Source organism: Microcaecilia unicolor, chromosome 6 (genome assembly GCF_901765095.1).
Source record: "Microcaecilia unicolor chromosome 6, aMicUni1.1, whole genome shotgun sequence".
NCBI lineage: Eukaryota > Metazoa > Chordata > Amphibia > Gymnophiona > Siphonopidae > Microcaecilia > Microcaecilia unicolor.
This window is the reverse complement of record NC_044036.1, coordinates 140555947-140571942: the sequence shown is the minus strand read 5'-3', so window position 1 is coordinate 140571942 and position 15996 is coordinate 140555947. Positions and strand designations below refer to the sequence as shown.

The 15996-nt window shown below is 42.6% G+C and overlaps 1 protein-coding gene across 1 annotated transcript in view; it reads left to right on the top strand.

The window, feature by feature from the left end:
* The first annotated feature begins 310 nt into the window (after positions 1 to 310).
* LOC115473343 (sodium- and chloride-dependent creatine transporter 1-like) overlaps positions 311 to 15996 on the top strand; it is a 58637-nt gene continuing 42951 nt past the window's right edge. The window contains 2 exon segments of the mRNA XM_030208222.1: positions 311 to 620; positions 13454 to 13699. Of these exon segments, the coding sequence (XP_030064082.1) occupies positions 581 to 620; positions 13454 to 13699 (286 nt within the window). The 5' untranslated portion in view covers positions 311 to 580.

Below are 15996 nucleotides of genomic sequence, written 5' to 3'. Positions count from 1 at the left end.
AGTATATATCCATAATGCCGGTAAAGAAAAATTGCCCGGAAGAGAGAGATGGGAGAAAGGGGAATACGAATGCTACCGAGGGAAGTGAGGTAGTTAGAAATGGGGGGGGGAGGGGATAACAACAGGAAAAGACTACAGTTCCCAGGGTTCCGTTGGGGTCTTGAAGCAGGTGCAGCCGCTGATCTGCGCTCCTGCTGCGTCACGAGGGCTCGTGACCAATCAGAAGAGGCCGGGCAGGAGGGCGGGGACAAGCCCAGCGTTCTTTTCTTTTTTTGGAGACGAAGGGCGCTGAGCCCGGGAGAGCTGCAGTGGTTGTGATGGAGGACGGACGCATCCATCGCATCGTCGTCTAGCCTGGAGCTCGGCGCTTCTCAGTAGCTTCCCTTTCATTGACGTTTTTTTCCACATTTTGCAACCTCATCAATGAGGTACTTCAGACTCACCTTCAAGTGCTTTGTGGATTGCTTCTGAACCCCTTCCTCAGTTTACCGTGGAGCCCCCTTTTTAAAAACTGAACTTGCAAAAAAAAAAAACAACACAAAACCCTTTTTTATTTGCTTCAAGAAATAATAACCTAAACATGAGAGCCGTGCCGCCTGCGCCCAAAGACAGCGGTTCAGGTAAGCAGTGCTGAGTCCCCAGGGTCTTATGTCTGGTGCTATACGGTACAGGATGTGGAGCCTCGACTGCTGTGTCAGAAATGCCATTTTATTGTCCGTCTACGGTGTGAGACTAGGAATCCCATCGCATTCCTTGGGTTTCTGGGATACAGGGAGGTATCTTATTAGCGATACATCACATGATGAATGCACGAGCTGATCGATGGGTCTGGGCAACTTCTAGCTAGAAGCACAAAATGCACAGAAAATGTGAAGCTCTTTGCAAGCGTTCTCCGTAGAGAGAGAGATGCTGCGCTGGCTTAGCCTGTTCCATTACTGTTTCTCACACATGGCGATGCATATAAGTAATAGTCACATGTAGCATATGTGGGGCTCCTGTTTCATCGCTGTGAGCTTTGGAGCTGTAGGAAGCTGATCTGGGTTCGTGTCTACAAAACGCGGGCTGGTTATAGGCAGCTACTTGGGATGCTGGCTGCTATGTTGGCTGGTAAAGATGCTATGCTCGGGTATAAACCTGTCCCTATGCCTTTTAGGTATATTTAGCAATCCTGCTAAAGGACCGTTCCTGCTAGCCTCTCAACTAGAATCCAAGACAAAGAATGTTTACCAGTCTCTTGCACACTTGCACCCAAACAATCCTTTTAGACTTCTATCCTTTTTGAGAAACAAAAAGTGTTTTGATAGGTTAGGACAGGTCTAAGGAAGCCCTTCAAAAGTGCAGGTTAAGCAGGACCCTTTTGCAATGTCTGCTGGAACGGCATCATAGACCAGTGTATACTGCCTTTTAAGGTACACGATTATTAACGACACAAAACGTCAACAGATCGTTGCAGGTTGGAAATGGCTCGGAAGCCTTTGCTCCTGCACCAAGATCTTAACGGGTCCCATGGTCCGTCCGCTAGCTTTAGTTGATATGCAAGGGGTGTAGATTTGAAATCCTTGTAGGAGTTCTGGAAAAGCTGACTTTCTGGATTGGAAGTGCCACTGGAACAAGTGCAGTCTAATTTCCCAGTAACCCCCATTCAGATTTTAACTGGCCTTTTCTCTAGTGCCCAAGCCAGTCTTTCACTGGTATTAAGTACCTTGAGGGGCTTTTAGTACCGTCTAATGAGACTTATAAGAATATGGTGTTGGGGGGATGGATATCCTAGTGAAATTTGGGGGATGTGTATTCCAAAGAATGTTCCTCCTTGTTCATCATTACAACTGTCATGTCTGCACTTTCTGTATGACTTAGAGGCAGAGCCTACTATGCAAGTCTCAATCTGTAAAATTGGCATCTTTAAAAAGTTGTTACTAATGCTATTCCAGAGCTTACCCTTTCGCAGAAAAAAGTATGCAGTTTAACAGCTACCTAGTACACAGCCATCTCAGCACTGAACACTAGAGTAATTCATTTAGTAATGTCTCGAGCTGGGATAATGAAGATTAACATCTCTTTAGTCTCCCTAAAGGGCTGAAAGCTAGACGTGTCCTACAACTTGAAAATGCAAATCAACCTAAGGCTTAGGAGTGAAGTTCATTAACGTCATGGTATGCGTAAAACTAACCAATTTGAAGACATTTCCCCCTAGAAAACCGAACTGATTTATGGAATCAAAGAGATCATTCTTTCTGCAAATGATTTGGCCTTTTCTCTTTAGCTGGGATAAATTAGAATATAGCTCTGAGCCTGTTTTGGGCTAAAAGCCAGCAGATAGCTGGGATGACCCTTTCTTGGTGTGTGTCTTTTTTTTTTGGGGGGGGGGGCGGAGGGGCTGAAAAGCTGTACAAAATGAGGCAAGGGAGGAAAGAGTTAATCGTGTGTGGCCTCGCTGTCTTTTCAACCTATCTAATAGCTTGATGTCATGTCGGCCAGTACAAGTTGTCCGGCTGTCCATGTAAACGTATATTTAGTAGAAGTGTACTGCTCCCCTCCCCCCCCGGTCCCTTCCGCATTCCAGTGCAAAAGAGGGGGTGGGGTAGGGGCCATTACTAGATTTGCCTCGTATATTGTACAGAATGGATTCACTAATAGGTGACTCCCCGCTCCCCCCCCCCCCCCCCCCCCCCCACCCCCCCCCCGCTAACGCCCACGGTCATTCACTAACACAAGCTCATGCACTGCTGCAAGACGCCTCCGTTCTGAAGCCCCGGAGAGAGCGAGTTGTGTGCGTGTGCATCAGCCTCCTACAACAGTGACTCGTTGCTCTGCATTGTGACATCAGACGCTACATTCTTGCAGAGAAACCCAAGCTGCGTGAAGGACACAAGAGCTAAGACAGAATGATAATTTGTAACCTGAATTAAAGAAAAATCACTTCGCCCCATTATAACATAGAAATATTCTTTGATACCTACGATAGGTTATTTCAGTTAGTATAATGGCTATTTTCTGTTGAATGCATTTCTGAAATTCGAAATCCCATCATCCTTAGCCAAGGCGACATTTTTTTAAGTCGTGTGTCCTTTTTAACATATCTGAGGTACAGCCAAAATATTTCCGAATGGGATGCGCGCTTAGGAGCATTTGCATCTAAGGGAAAGGTCAGGTGACCAGGAGGACAGTTGACTGTTAAGCCCAGTGTCACAGAAAATGTCAATGAGCCGATAAGCAGCAATAGTGAAGTTCATTCTGTGCTTGAAGCACACATAGAATGTTCACCATAGTGACAGGCTTGAACGTTTGGTTAACTGCTCGCTGATGAATAAAATGTGGCTGAAAAATTAACGCTGATTTGTTGGCATGTTTAAAGGTCGCGTAACTAACGCTGTTCCAGAGCTCACCCTTTTGCAGGAAAGAGGGTGTGCAACTTAAACATTTGGGCATCACAGCAGGGACAAATGTTCGCGTTCTGGTGCGGTACCCGGCAGCCCTCTGAGGCTCTTGGAACAAATGTGGGTTTGCTTACACTCAATCTTGATCCACTTCTGGCTGAGAGAACTTCAAGCCCTCCTCTCGTCCACAAGCCCTTTTTATAATCTTTAGCCACGGAAGACGTCCCTTTCCATCTTTCATTTGTGCCCCTTGCCTCCGGCCAGTGCACGTGGTTGAAACCCTATCTGGAAGGGGTGAATTTAAGGGCATATCACTGACTGCTAGAGAGCAAAATCCAGGGAGTCTAGTAAGGTATGCGGGCTGTGAGAAGAGTTTCCCATCTCTTCTCTTCCTAGATATTGGTGCTGGCTGTAGGGGTGAATCAGACGTAACCTCTCATAAACAAGATGCACTTGGGGGAAATCCAGAAAGCTTTGTGGAGGAGTAGCCTAATGGTTAGTGCAGTGGATTTTGATCCTGGGGAAACTGGGTTCGATTCTACCTGCAGCTCCTTGTGACTCTAGGCAACTCACTTAACCCTCCATTGCCCCTGGTACAAAATAAATACCTGAATATATGTAAACCGCTTCGAATGTAGTTGCAAAATACTTTTGTCTTGGCGAAAATACTATATAACGGACCTAGTATAAACCTCCGTTTCAAGCAGCAGCAGCAGCTTTCCTATAACTGGAAATCGCCAGCGTAAGAAGAGTAAACGTGCAAAGCAGAGAGCTGCTGATGGTGGCTTCGAGTCTCAGCGAGCGTCGGTGGCTGCTTTATCCTGAGTGACAAAGCACAGAAAATAGACAGACTTAGGAATGTGGGAAGCACAAATCCATCGGGTCTGTGTAGCCATTGACCTTCGAAATCTGGTTGCAGGCCAGGAGGGAGGGAGTGGAGGGGGTTGGTTGGTCCTTAACTGCATTAGGCTATTTTTATGTTTTGGAAGATGGAAGGCAAAGGCTGGCATTAAACGGTTTGCAAGCTTGTTGCAGCGTAGTACGACAGTTCATTCACAAATATTTTGGGGGTGGCAGTGTGTGGGGTAGATCGTTGTGGAGTGGGTGTATTCTAACACCGTCAGCAGTTGCTGTGGACGTTGCATTTTTTTTTTTTTTTACTGCATGAAAGGGGAATCGAGATCTGAATGCTAAACAGAGAAATCCGTGTAGCCATCCCCCCTGTCCAGATGGCAAGGGCAGAGGGGGTGGGAATCGTCTTTAAGGAGACTTGTACATCGTTAAATGTTGAAGTGGCAAGGAGCACCGTTTTTTTTTTTTTTCCTTTAAAAAAAAAAAAAAAAAAAAAAAATTTCTCACATCAAATAGATGTGCCTCATGATTTTGCATTTATTATTGAGGTAGAAGTAAAGGTATCTTATAACAGGGAGGGGGGGAAAAAAAAAACCTAGTCACTGTACAATTGTCTCCTCTCTTCCAGCTGGCTTCTTATGGAATTGCTCTAAACTTTGGCTCAGAGGAAAAGCTTTTGTTTAGGACCCTAAAGATTCAATTTGTGTCCAGCCCACCTAGAGATCCAGAAGTGGCCTACCATCTGGCCACTATGCCCAACCAATGGGGCATTACATATGTGCAGTTTTCCCTTCCTTTTCGCAAAGCAAAAACTGAAGTCCCAAAGCTCATCTTGACGGATGAGTTTAACTTTGGGCTGGACAGTTGTTTGGGGACCCTAAATAGCGCAAAGCCTGTGAAATTAGGAAAAGCACAGGAAGTGAGTTGTGAAGGTGGGGAGGGGAGTCGTGACCCCAGCTTAGGATAGGCTGGCCAGGAGGTGTGCTCTATCAGGCTGCCTCCATGCAGCTGTTTTGCCTATCCTGCTCCTTGGAAGTGGCTTTCAGTGGTGCTGAGATAGCTTACTTTGGCAGCAGATGACTATGGAGAGGGGGTGTCTGATGGTGAGTGACTCACTCAATGAGTTCTTGAGCTCTGAACAGGTTGGTATAAGCACATCACTGCTCTCCCTGCGAAGATCAGAAGCAGTTGCTGCTTTGGCCATTACCCAGAAGCACCAGAGAAAAGGGGTGAAGTCAGTTCTAGACCCAAAAGTTAATAAAATATTTTTTGGGGGAGGGATATTAATATGCAGAGTTATCATTAGATGCTCAGGACAGTGGGCTTTTCACCATTCCATTCACAACATGCAGTACTTGGAAGTCAGTCCTTAAGACCCTGTGTCTTTTTTTTTTTTTTTTTTTAAAGGGAGGACTCGTGGATCAGCAGCATTCAGAATGCAGGTACTGTGGGCTGGCACCTAGCAGAGGCTTTTGTGTGTATGAGATGCTGCTGGCTCTGAGCATTAAGAGACCTGTATACTTTTGAAAACTTGCATCTTTGTCAGATGCCTGAAACTGGACCGATCTAAGGATTATCACCAGGGCCCGATCATGATTCTGGTAGCCATAGTGCAGGACTGTAGAGAGCGGAAGTGTCGATTAGACCAAGGAGGCGGCACTCCTTTACATGATACATGGCCCTAAAGCAGAGGGGAGCAGACCCTTCTTTAGCCTGGGTATTTGGTGCTTTCAAAATCTGGAACTCTAGGCAGTTGCCTATGTTTATCTAAATCTGTGCCAGATTATCACAGTCTGCAGGAGATTTCATTGTTTCAGGGCAATGCAAATATTTAGAACTCTGCAGGGACAGAACTTCGGTTGAAAATGGGTAGTGTGCTTTCCCATCATGATAGGATGGCTTAGTTTAGCAAGTACTTCTTTCAAATCCTCTGGAAATCCCCTAAGGCAGTTGTTCCCAAACCTGGTCCTGGAGGCACCTCAGCCAGTCAGGTTTTCACTGGATCTCCAGCCCTCCCTGAACCTAGGGGGGGATCATCGTGGGGGACCGGCGGTCCAGCGGACCTCCAGCCCCCCTGTCACTGGGGGGGGGGGGGGTTGGTCGCCCACTGGGCCACCAGGGACTGTTTGGACATGCTGAGGGGAGTTAGGGGGCTGGAGACCCCACCGGATCTCCAGCCCTCCCTGAACCTGAGGGGAGGGATTGTCGGGGGGACCGGAGGTCCGCCGGACCTCCATCCCCCATTGCTCGGGGCAGAGGTAGTTGGAGTCTGGTAGTCCCATGGACCTCCAGCCCCTGTGTTTAACAGGTTTGGGCTTTTGACAGCCCAGACCTGTCAAACAAGTGCGGGAGTATTCTTGGGCACAATTCTCCCGCACTTCTACCCCATGATCAGAGATAATTGTGTGCTTAAATTTGCATGCAATTATCTCTGATCATCTGCGATAAAGCCCTGCGCTGTTCCAGCGCTATTTTAGAGCGCTGTTTGGAACAGCGCAGGGCTTTTGATCATCTGTCAGTGTACCCAGATGTAACTTCGGCTGCTACTGTAAAAGGCATGCGCTAAATCCTAAATTCCCCTCCCTATCCACTCTGGCTTTCTTTCCTGTCCTCAGTCACTTCTTCATTGAGCTATATCTGAGTCTAAGCAAAAACCATAGATCAATTATGAAAACTGAAATCCTTTTATTTCTCCATTTCTGTGCTATTCATTACTCCATTATGTCGGTTTTCAAAGTCAGCAAGTGGGATTCAAAGTATTTATGAAGTGATGAGTAAAACGCATCCAGAACTTGAGGCGTAATTTTTCTTACCCATTCCTCAGTTTTCCTGTTTTGGCTAAATTATTTAGCCCCAGATATTTTGTAGTTCATGGAAGCAGATTTTCACTTTTTTTCTTTTTTTTTTTTTAATCCCCCTTTTATTATAGGGTTACTGGGTGTCACAAACTTTCTTTTGTAGTCATTATTGAGGCTCCTGCATCCTGAGCCACGGATATGTAACGTGACAAGACTTTCAATCACAGGACAGATAGACAGACATAACAAATGAGCATTGATAACCAAATGAAGTGCACTGCAGTGTATAATTTTACTGTACCTCGGAACGAATGTGGGAAGCCAGTTCCAGAGTGCAAGTCAAGATGTCAGTATTGGGTAACCTTGTACAAGATGGGTGAAATTGAAAGAGAACACCATCTAAATGCAGCTTCTAAGCAAACTTCATAGCCTTAAATCTTCTGCCTGGGGTTTCCCTGAAGAATTATATCATGTTCATTGGGACTAAAATAAATAAATATTAGTCCGTCAACTGTGTTTTGCTTGTCTTTTTTCTAAGCATTGAAAAGCATCAGCAAGGTCAAAGTGGCCACTCTATAAATAGTTTGCATTAAGCCTTCATCAAGTCTCGTTCTCAAGGTTTGCATGACGTGTGGTACCCAAGAGCTATTAACTCTCCGTTGTTTGTAGAATACTCCTCTTGACAAAATCTTACCATGCCAGAAAATAACTGTTTCAGATTGTCCTTTCATCCATCTGAGTTCATTTTTCCAGTTGTGACTCTCCACTTATTGACTTTGTAAACCACTATGATGTTTCATTAGTGGTATATCAAATTAAAAAAAAAAAAAAACCTTGAAACTTGTTCGTTTTTATGTATACTGTGTTTTTACACCATTTATATAAGCATGCAACTATGGAATGCACTCCCAAATGTCATGAAAACAATGCTTGGCCTAACAAACTTCCAGAAATCGTTAAAAACCAACCTGAACTCTGCAACACAATCGAAACTCTTACCAGAACTGGCCAAAATTTAACTCTCTCTCCTTGATCACTTAAAATACTCTGTCATCTATGAACATGAACACTAGACCATTCTGTATTTCTCCTACCAGAATTGGCAATCGCCATCACAGTACTATGTAAGCCATATTGAGCCTGCAAATAGGTGGGAAAATATGGGATACAAATGCAATAAATATATTTACCGCTTTTTTTTTTTAAAGAAATTTACCAACGGCGGTGTAGGTAAGAAAACCCTTGACACAGGTAATATACACAATGTTGTTAAAACATTCGGATAGCAGTACACATTATAACATAGGTGCCATTTCCAGCGTCAGTACAACGCACATTGACTCATCTTAATAGACAGCACAAGGGGGTAAGCAGAGGTAGAACATGTCAAACTCATTTTACTCATGTGCCTATTTTATTTGTTGATACTCTGTTATTTTACTTTTGTTATGCTCTTAAAATTGTAAGTTTTATGATAAACTCTACCTGCTGTACATGGCCTTGGGTCAATCTCTTAATAAAGACTGTTAATAAATCCCAATAAATAAATGTGAGTAACTTAAGGAGACAATCAGTGTCATAAGCAATCCTTCTGCAATAAGTGCAGCCATTATTCATCCTCGTGTGACTACACTATCTACTTGGTTACCTCTTCCATCAGAGAGCCAGACTTTCACCAGCTTCCTGAAGTAGAGGTAGGCGTCACTTAATGCAAGACGTTCTAGGAGTCCATCCAGAGTGTAGGGGCAACTCTAGAGAAGGCTCATTGGATGGTGTCCCATTATGTGATTTCCATTGGAGAGGATGTGGTTAGGGATACTCCTTGAGGGGAGGACCTTAGCAACCTTGGAGGTATATAGAGGGAGATCCTGTTCCACATAAAGCCAAACAATACTGCTTTACAGAAAGAACTGGGCAATATTAGTAGTAACTTTAAAATTCAGATTCATCATAGGAAAAGAATTCCATAGGAACGACTGCTGCATAGTCCAGCACTAATTGGGGGAAGGTGGGAAACCAGAACTCAAGAGAAATAAATTCTGGAACGAAATAAAAAGAAAAAAAGATTAGAAATGTAATGGTCAAATTCAAGAGAGCTTGGGACAAGTACATAGGATCTCTAAGGGAGTGGTAGAGAGGGTAGATGACATGGATGTGCAGACTGGATAGGCCATATGGTCTTTATCTGTCTACACTTTTCTGTTTCTACGTTCATCTTAATGGAGTCATGACAGGGAACTACTTCTAGAGCTGTGATGGAGGCCTCTAGATCTTAAGAAAGTAGACCTGATGGATCAATAAATATAGTGGAATCCCTGGGATTTAAATATAAATTTACTTGGAACATAGCACCTATCTATAACAATTTTTAGGCCTCAACACAAACAGCTGCTGCTTCTGGGTATCATAAGCCACATCTGGAAACGTACAGATTTTAAATAAAAAAAAAATCAGGTACATCTTTAGAAAACAAAACAAATGAGATGATTAAAGCACAAAACTTGATTCTTCATGATACATTGCACGTTTGGGGAATTCATCATCCTTGGAAAATGCTCAGAGTTTCTTGACATTGATAAGTCCATAATCTGAGATTTGCATAACTCAGCAGCAAATCTTCTTGGTGTCTTTGAGACCAGACAAATAACTACTGTTCGATCTATATGTAAACACCCTGATAACTTAATCTCAACCAGGATTTGGGGGGGGGGGGGGGGGGGTTGGGATATGCAAAGGATCGGGCTCTTCAAAGGTATGTGAGATGAAGGGAGATGATCGCGTCCAAGGCCCTATCACCATAGATGTTCCCACCAATGTGTTCACTCCAGCTTTCTCAACAAAAATACCACAATTGGTTCTTGGTTAATAAGTACATCTTTACTGTGAGGCTAAATATAGAAAATAGCTTGTGTGACATCAGGTAGAACCTTCCAGCTTTCTCTCTTTTGAAGCTGTGGTCTCTTTCTCTAGTTCTTTAACATTTTACCTCCATGGACCTACAAGAGTCATAGATGCAGTTTCCAAACTCTTCCTCCTTTTATGTTCTATGAACCCCCTTTTGGGTGTCTGGGGACATGTCTAACTCCTTACATAGTTGGCTCATAGAACCACCTGGGGCAATGAAATATGTACTCTTCTCCACCCCCCCCCCCCCCCCCCCAGAAAAGGAAAAACAAAAAATAAACCTTCAACATATTCATTTCTTCCATTCATTGGCCACTTCTTTGCCATGGGCACTCTCATCCCTGAGTAACACCTGACCTGCCTTGAATGGCTTTCAGAGTAGTAGTCTTCAAGTACCTGGTCCTCCAGCTTTGAACTCAGTGCTAATAACCTTTTTTTTTTCATTGATCCTTGGACTGCGGTCAGTGCTTAAGATCCATTGCCCATTAGGTCAAACACTTCTGAATCCTGAGCCTTCTACAGAAAATCTCCTCCCCTTTTCCTTGTAGGGGGAATATCTCTCTTGCATACATAGGGCTTCCTTTTTATACACCCGCAGTTTCTGCCAGGAACAGCTGGTATCCCCAAAGTTACAAACTGTGTGCCATTTAGAGGCTGACTTCCTCTCTGAGGCTCTAATACTACTTTCTTCCCTTACTTGGTTGCTCCTTTCTTGGAAATGGTGTACTTTGGAAGGTTAGGATTTGATTTAACTTCTTCCTGGGCTGGCTAAAGCAAGGGAGTCCACAGGGGACATGCTTATAGCACCCAGGAGAGAGTCCTGGTCATCACACATTACTGGCACCTACAGACCAATCATTGAACATAGTTGTGCTGGATTCCAAAGGATAAAGCAGTAGCAGTCAGTCTATGCCCCTCAGCTTAAGCCAGGAAGCTCCACGTGATTGCATCTTGAATTGATCGGGGTTGCAAGAAGTGTAAAAAAGAAAAAAAGCAGTAAAAATTAAATTTATGTTAAGAGATTACTTTAATTTAGAATTTAATTCATAAAAACCCTGACACATGAGCTGCTCTTCTTCCCTTCTCCCCCTTTGTATGTGGAGACTTGTAAGGATTAGATCTGGCTACAATAATACTGTGGAGTTTAACATGATGCATTCATTTTGGATGGCAAGAAAAAAATGATCTCACCAACTACCGCCCAGTCGCATCTATCCCACTAGTAGTCAAACTGATGGACAGCCTGGTGACCAAACAGCTCACTGACTACATGGACAAGTTCTCAATATTATATGTCCCTGAGAGGGAGCCACGGTACCAGGCACATCAGAACATTGGAGAGTGGACTAACACGGCTACCACACCTCTCTACTTCTCAATATTATATGAATCACAATCAGGATTCCACCCCCTCCATAGTACTGAAACTGTACTAGTCACTCTCCTGGCCAAATTCAAACATGAAATAGCCACAGGTAAAAACATTCTTCTCCTCCAATTCGACATGTCAAGTGCATTCAACATGGTAAACCACAATATACTACGACTCCTAGACCACTTTGGGATTGGCAGAAATATGCTTAGCTGGATCAAGGGTTTCCTAACCAAGTAAAATCAGACACACACATCATCACTGTGGAAAGCAGACTGCGGAGTACCTCAAGGATCACCACCAATACTCTTCAACATAATGATGATGATCCCACTGGCCAAGTCCTTATCCAATCAAGGCCTCAACCCGTTCATCTATGCAGACAATGTCACGATATGACAGATATTACCAATGAAATCAAGCTCGGCCTGAACACCATGAACTCTTGTGCAAACTCATTTCAACTGAACACTGAAAAAACACACTGCCTCATCCTCAAGCCAACACAATAACTACAAGCCCACAACCATAAACATCCCAGACCACCCTTCCTATTTCAGATAGCCTAAAAATACTTGGCGTCACAATTGACTGCAATCTTACACTTGAGAGCCAAGTAAACTCCACTAGTAAGAAAATTTCCACTCAATGTGGAAACTTAAATGTGCAAAACCTTTCTTCCTGAGGGAAATGTTCTGTAACCTAATACAATCAATGGTTCTAAGCCATGTAGACTACTGCAATGGAATCTATGCAGGATGTAAAGAAACTCCAGACCGCCCAACACAGCAGCCAGCCTGATATTCGGTAAATCACGATTTGAAAGTGCCAAACCCCTCAGAAAAACTTCACTGGCTATCGATCAAAATGTATCACCTTCAAAATCTGCACCCTGGTCCACAAGATTATCTATGGTGAAGTCCTAGGATACATGACGGACCTCACTGATCTACCAACCAGAAACAGAACTGGATCATCACGAACATACCTAAACCTCCACTACCCAAACTGCATAGGACTCAAATACAAAGCAACCTATGCATCCAGCTTCTCCTATATAAGCACACCACTATGGAACACACTGCCAAAAGCCGTGAAAACAATCTACGACCATCTAAACTTCAGGAAATCACTAAAAACCAACCTGTTCAATAAGGCATACCTCACCGACCCAACATAAAGGCCCAAACTCTGCAACACAGCAACACCAAAGATTGTACCGGACAATTTATAACCTTCCCTATCTTTGACCCTAATTGTACCTGAAACATATCTACCTTAGTGACCACAACATCACCTTGTATTTGTTCCTCTACTGGACTTGGCGAACGCCTTCACGGTACTATGTAAGCCACATTGAGCTTGCAAATAGGTGGGAAAATGTGGGATACAAATGTAACAAATAAAGAACAGGAGAGAGGAAGGGTAAACAGGTTGGAATGGGGGCACTTGGGTATGGAAACTAAACATTTATTTATTTGACATTTATATCCTACATTATCACAAACAAGTTTGAGTTCAATGTGGCTTACAATAAACAGTATAGGATACATAACAAAGAATAATGCATAAAGTAATTTGTTGTAAGAATCCAAACTTACAATACAATATAAACATACTGGGATAGCTATGGATGTTTAACATTTAGAAAATCTATTATGAATGAAATTGTACATAAAGCAAAGAGAAAGTTAACGGTAAATAGAGTAATAACAGATTCAGGTAATAATTGTTTGAGATACGGTCGTTCTTTGTGAGGGTTTGTTTGAATAGGAATGATTTGAGGATTTTATGGAATGTAGTATATTTCTTATTTTAGGTGGTAAGGAGTTCCACCATTTGGAACACCATTTCCACATGCCAAGTTTGATGGATAACAAAGTTGGTTTGTGCATGGAGTGATTATACAGTTGTACCAAGCTCCCAGAAAGGCAGGAGTACATTCTCATGTATAGCTAGTGGAAAGTGGAGAGTCATCTAACTTGGCTGATATTCCCCAGCAGCTACCTTGCAAGGGCAGTCAAGCATAGATGGCAATGGTGATCAAAGCTGAACTAGCACCAGCAGGGCCGACAGGTTGGACAACCTAGTTCTTATCTGCTGACATCCACCATCTTATCTTGTGTGTGCTTGTTTCTGTTCTTTTGCAGAGGGCGGTAAGTGTACCGAGGCTCCAGAGCCAGAGGGAGCAGAAACGACGGGTGGAGGTGAAGCAGTCCCAGACGAGAAGGCTGTGACTGCCCCTCTTGTGGTTCCCATGGGCTCCGTGAAAATCCCTATACCGGAGCGTGAAACATGGACCCGGCAGATGGACTTTATCATGTCTTGCATTGGATTTGCTGTAGGACTTGGGAATGTCTGGAGGTTTCCATACCTCTGCTACAAAAACGGAGGAGGTAAGAGGACTGATCAAAAACACGACGCAGTACCTGATAACTCGCTTATAAATTTTGTAAACAGAGTTTCTTTTATTTTGTGCTCATAGAAATACTGCAAGCCTGATTTATAAGAAGTTATTTCCTACTGTGTATGAGAGATGTGGTAGCTGTGTTAGTCCACTTTTAAAGATACTCAATAGAACTAAAATAAAACATAGAAAAGAAAATAAGATGATACTTTTGGACTAACTTAATACATTTTTTGATTAGCTTTCGAAGGTGGCCTTTCTTCGTCAGATCAGAAATAACAGCATATATAAGTGAAACATCAAAGTATTTCAGCGACAGTCTGAAAGGATGAGGGAGGGGTGGGTTAGGTGAGAAACAGAGGGCTAAGAGGATGAGAGAAAGGGAGATATGCATGATGATCAGAGGGTGACAGAGCAGTGGAATTTCATTGTTTATATAATGGGCTAGAAAACCCAGATCTGTGTATGGAAAGCACTAAAAAATTAATGTGTGGGAAGAGCTTTAAAACTACTAATCCATTACCAGCTTTACTTTCCCATTCCTACATTTTCTAAGTATGTTTGTTTCCCTTTGAACATTGGTTAGAGGGAGTCCCCTTTTGGATTTTACCTCCTCTGCATTGAAAGGCTCAACATAGAAATTGTAAGACTCCTTTCACATCCATGGCAACCATCAGTTTGTCAAGACTAAAACACAAAGGCCTGTAATTTTGAGATATTGTGGAGACATCCTAAAGCAATCCTTTATTTTCCCCTTTTAAAACAAGGCCTAGGCAAAACCAGTAGATCAGAAGCAGCTGTCTACCGACTTGAGCATGCCAAGGTCTTGGAAAACTCCATCTCTCTGGAATGGGCTTTTCTCATTTGGGAGAAGAATTCTGTCCTTTGGCCTTTAGTCTTACCTAGAGTGATGCAAATTATGGGCTATTTTAATGTCTAGGGTTTTTTCTACATATAGTAGTGGGTTGAGGCTAAACTGCTTTTTTTCCCCAATTAAATTATGCATTAGGAAAGCTTTGACTCTTAAAATATTTGACCTCCCTCACCTAATTATCCCTGCCCACTGTGCCCAGTACGTTAATTTCATATATCATTCTGCCTCTGTTAACAAACCCTGAGGCTCTAGTTCAGTTGTTACTAATATCCACAAATTCCTTTTAAACTTTACAAATCCTACGTAGAAGCAGAGGGCACAAGTGGACTGAATATGTTAGTTCCTACAGAAGGGCATGTGGTCAGCTTGGTAACTCAGGCAGCATGCACTACCAAGGAGGTTAGATTAAGAACAGGAGATGGTATGAGCCTATCTAGCCCGTTATATATGGTTTGAAGCCAGTAGGCAGTGCCTTAAAAAGTGGAAGACAAAAGTTTTTTTTTCTTTGATAGTTTTTTAATTCATTTGAAAACTTCCCATATGTAGATATAAATATCATGAAATAAAAATTGAAAATCACTAAAACAGCTTAGAAAAATTATTGTAGCTGGTAGAAACAGCAGTTATAAACTGTATTTTGTGCTAATTTTTCTGCACTGTTCTATACAATACAGATGGCCAAATTTCAGTGATGATATCCTGTTTCCTGATGGGTTCATCTTAACTGTTGTAATCGGCCTTGGGAAGCTTGGTGTTATAAAGATGCAATATATTGAAATTAAATGGCAGTAAAATTAAACTCTCCTTTCATTGTGGCATATTTGCATGGATTATTCTGTTTTGAGCATGTTTCAGGGAGAAGTGGTTTCATAAGTCAAAATTAAAAATAACTGGGTTTTTTTCATGTAGATCTTTTGTTTAAACATAATTAAATGGGCTTTAAGCCTTTAATGCAGTCCATTGGTTTTCTTATATTTTGTTCTTGTGATGACTTATACTGTGCCAAAACTGAAAACTTTTATCTCTTCTATCTGGTCGATAATAAAAGGAGCTAATTGTGATCCTTATCTACCCTAAAAGGTTGTTTTGTTGCTGTACATGAGGAGTTTGATATTGAATAAATTTGTTTTGTTCCTAGTCATGCATTCAAAGGTTATATAATCCTTCCAAGAAAGTCAGTTAGTTGTTTAACTTATTAGTGGAACATAACCACAGAGGCATGATATGGTAATACTTGAGCCCAGCTAAGGAACAGGTTATTTTGAGTTCGTCTTCATTGGACCAAACTTGCTTTCCTTGTGCCATCACTGTCCAGCTGAATGGGCAGTGTCTTAAAAGGTGGAGGATAAAGGATTTTTTTTTTTTTTTTACATTTTATATTGCACATTATCACAAGAAAACTCTGGTTCAAT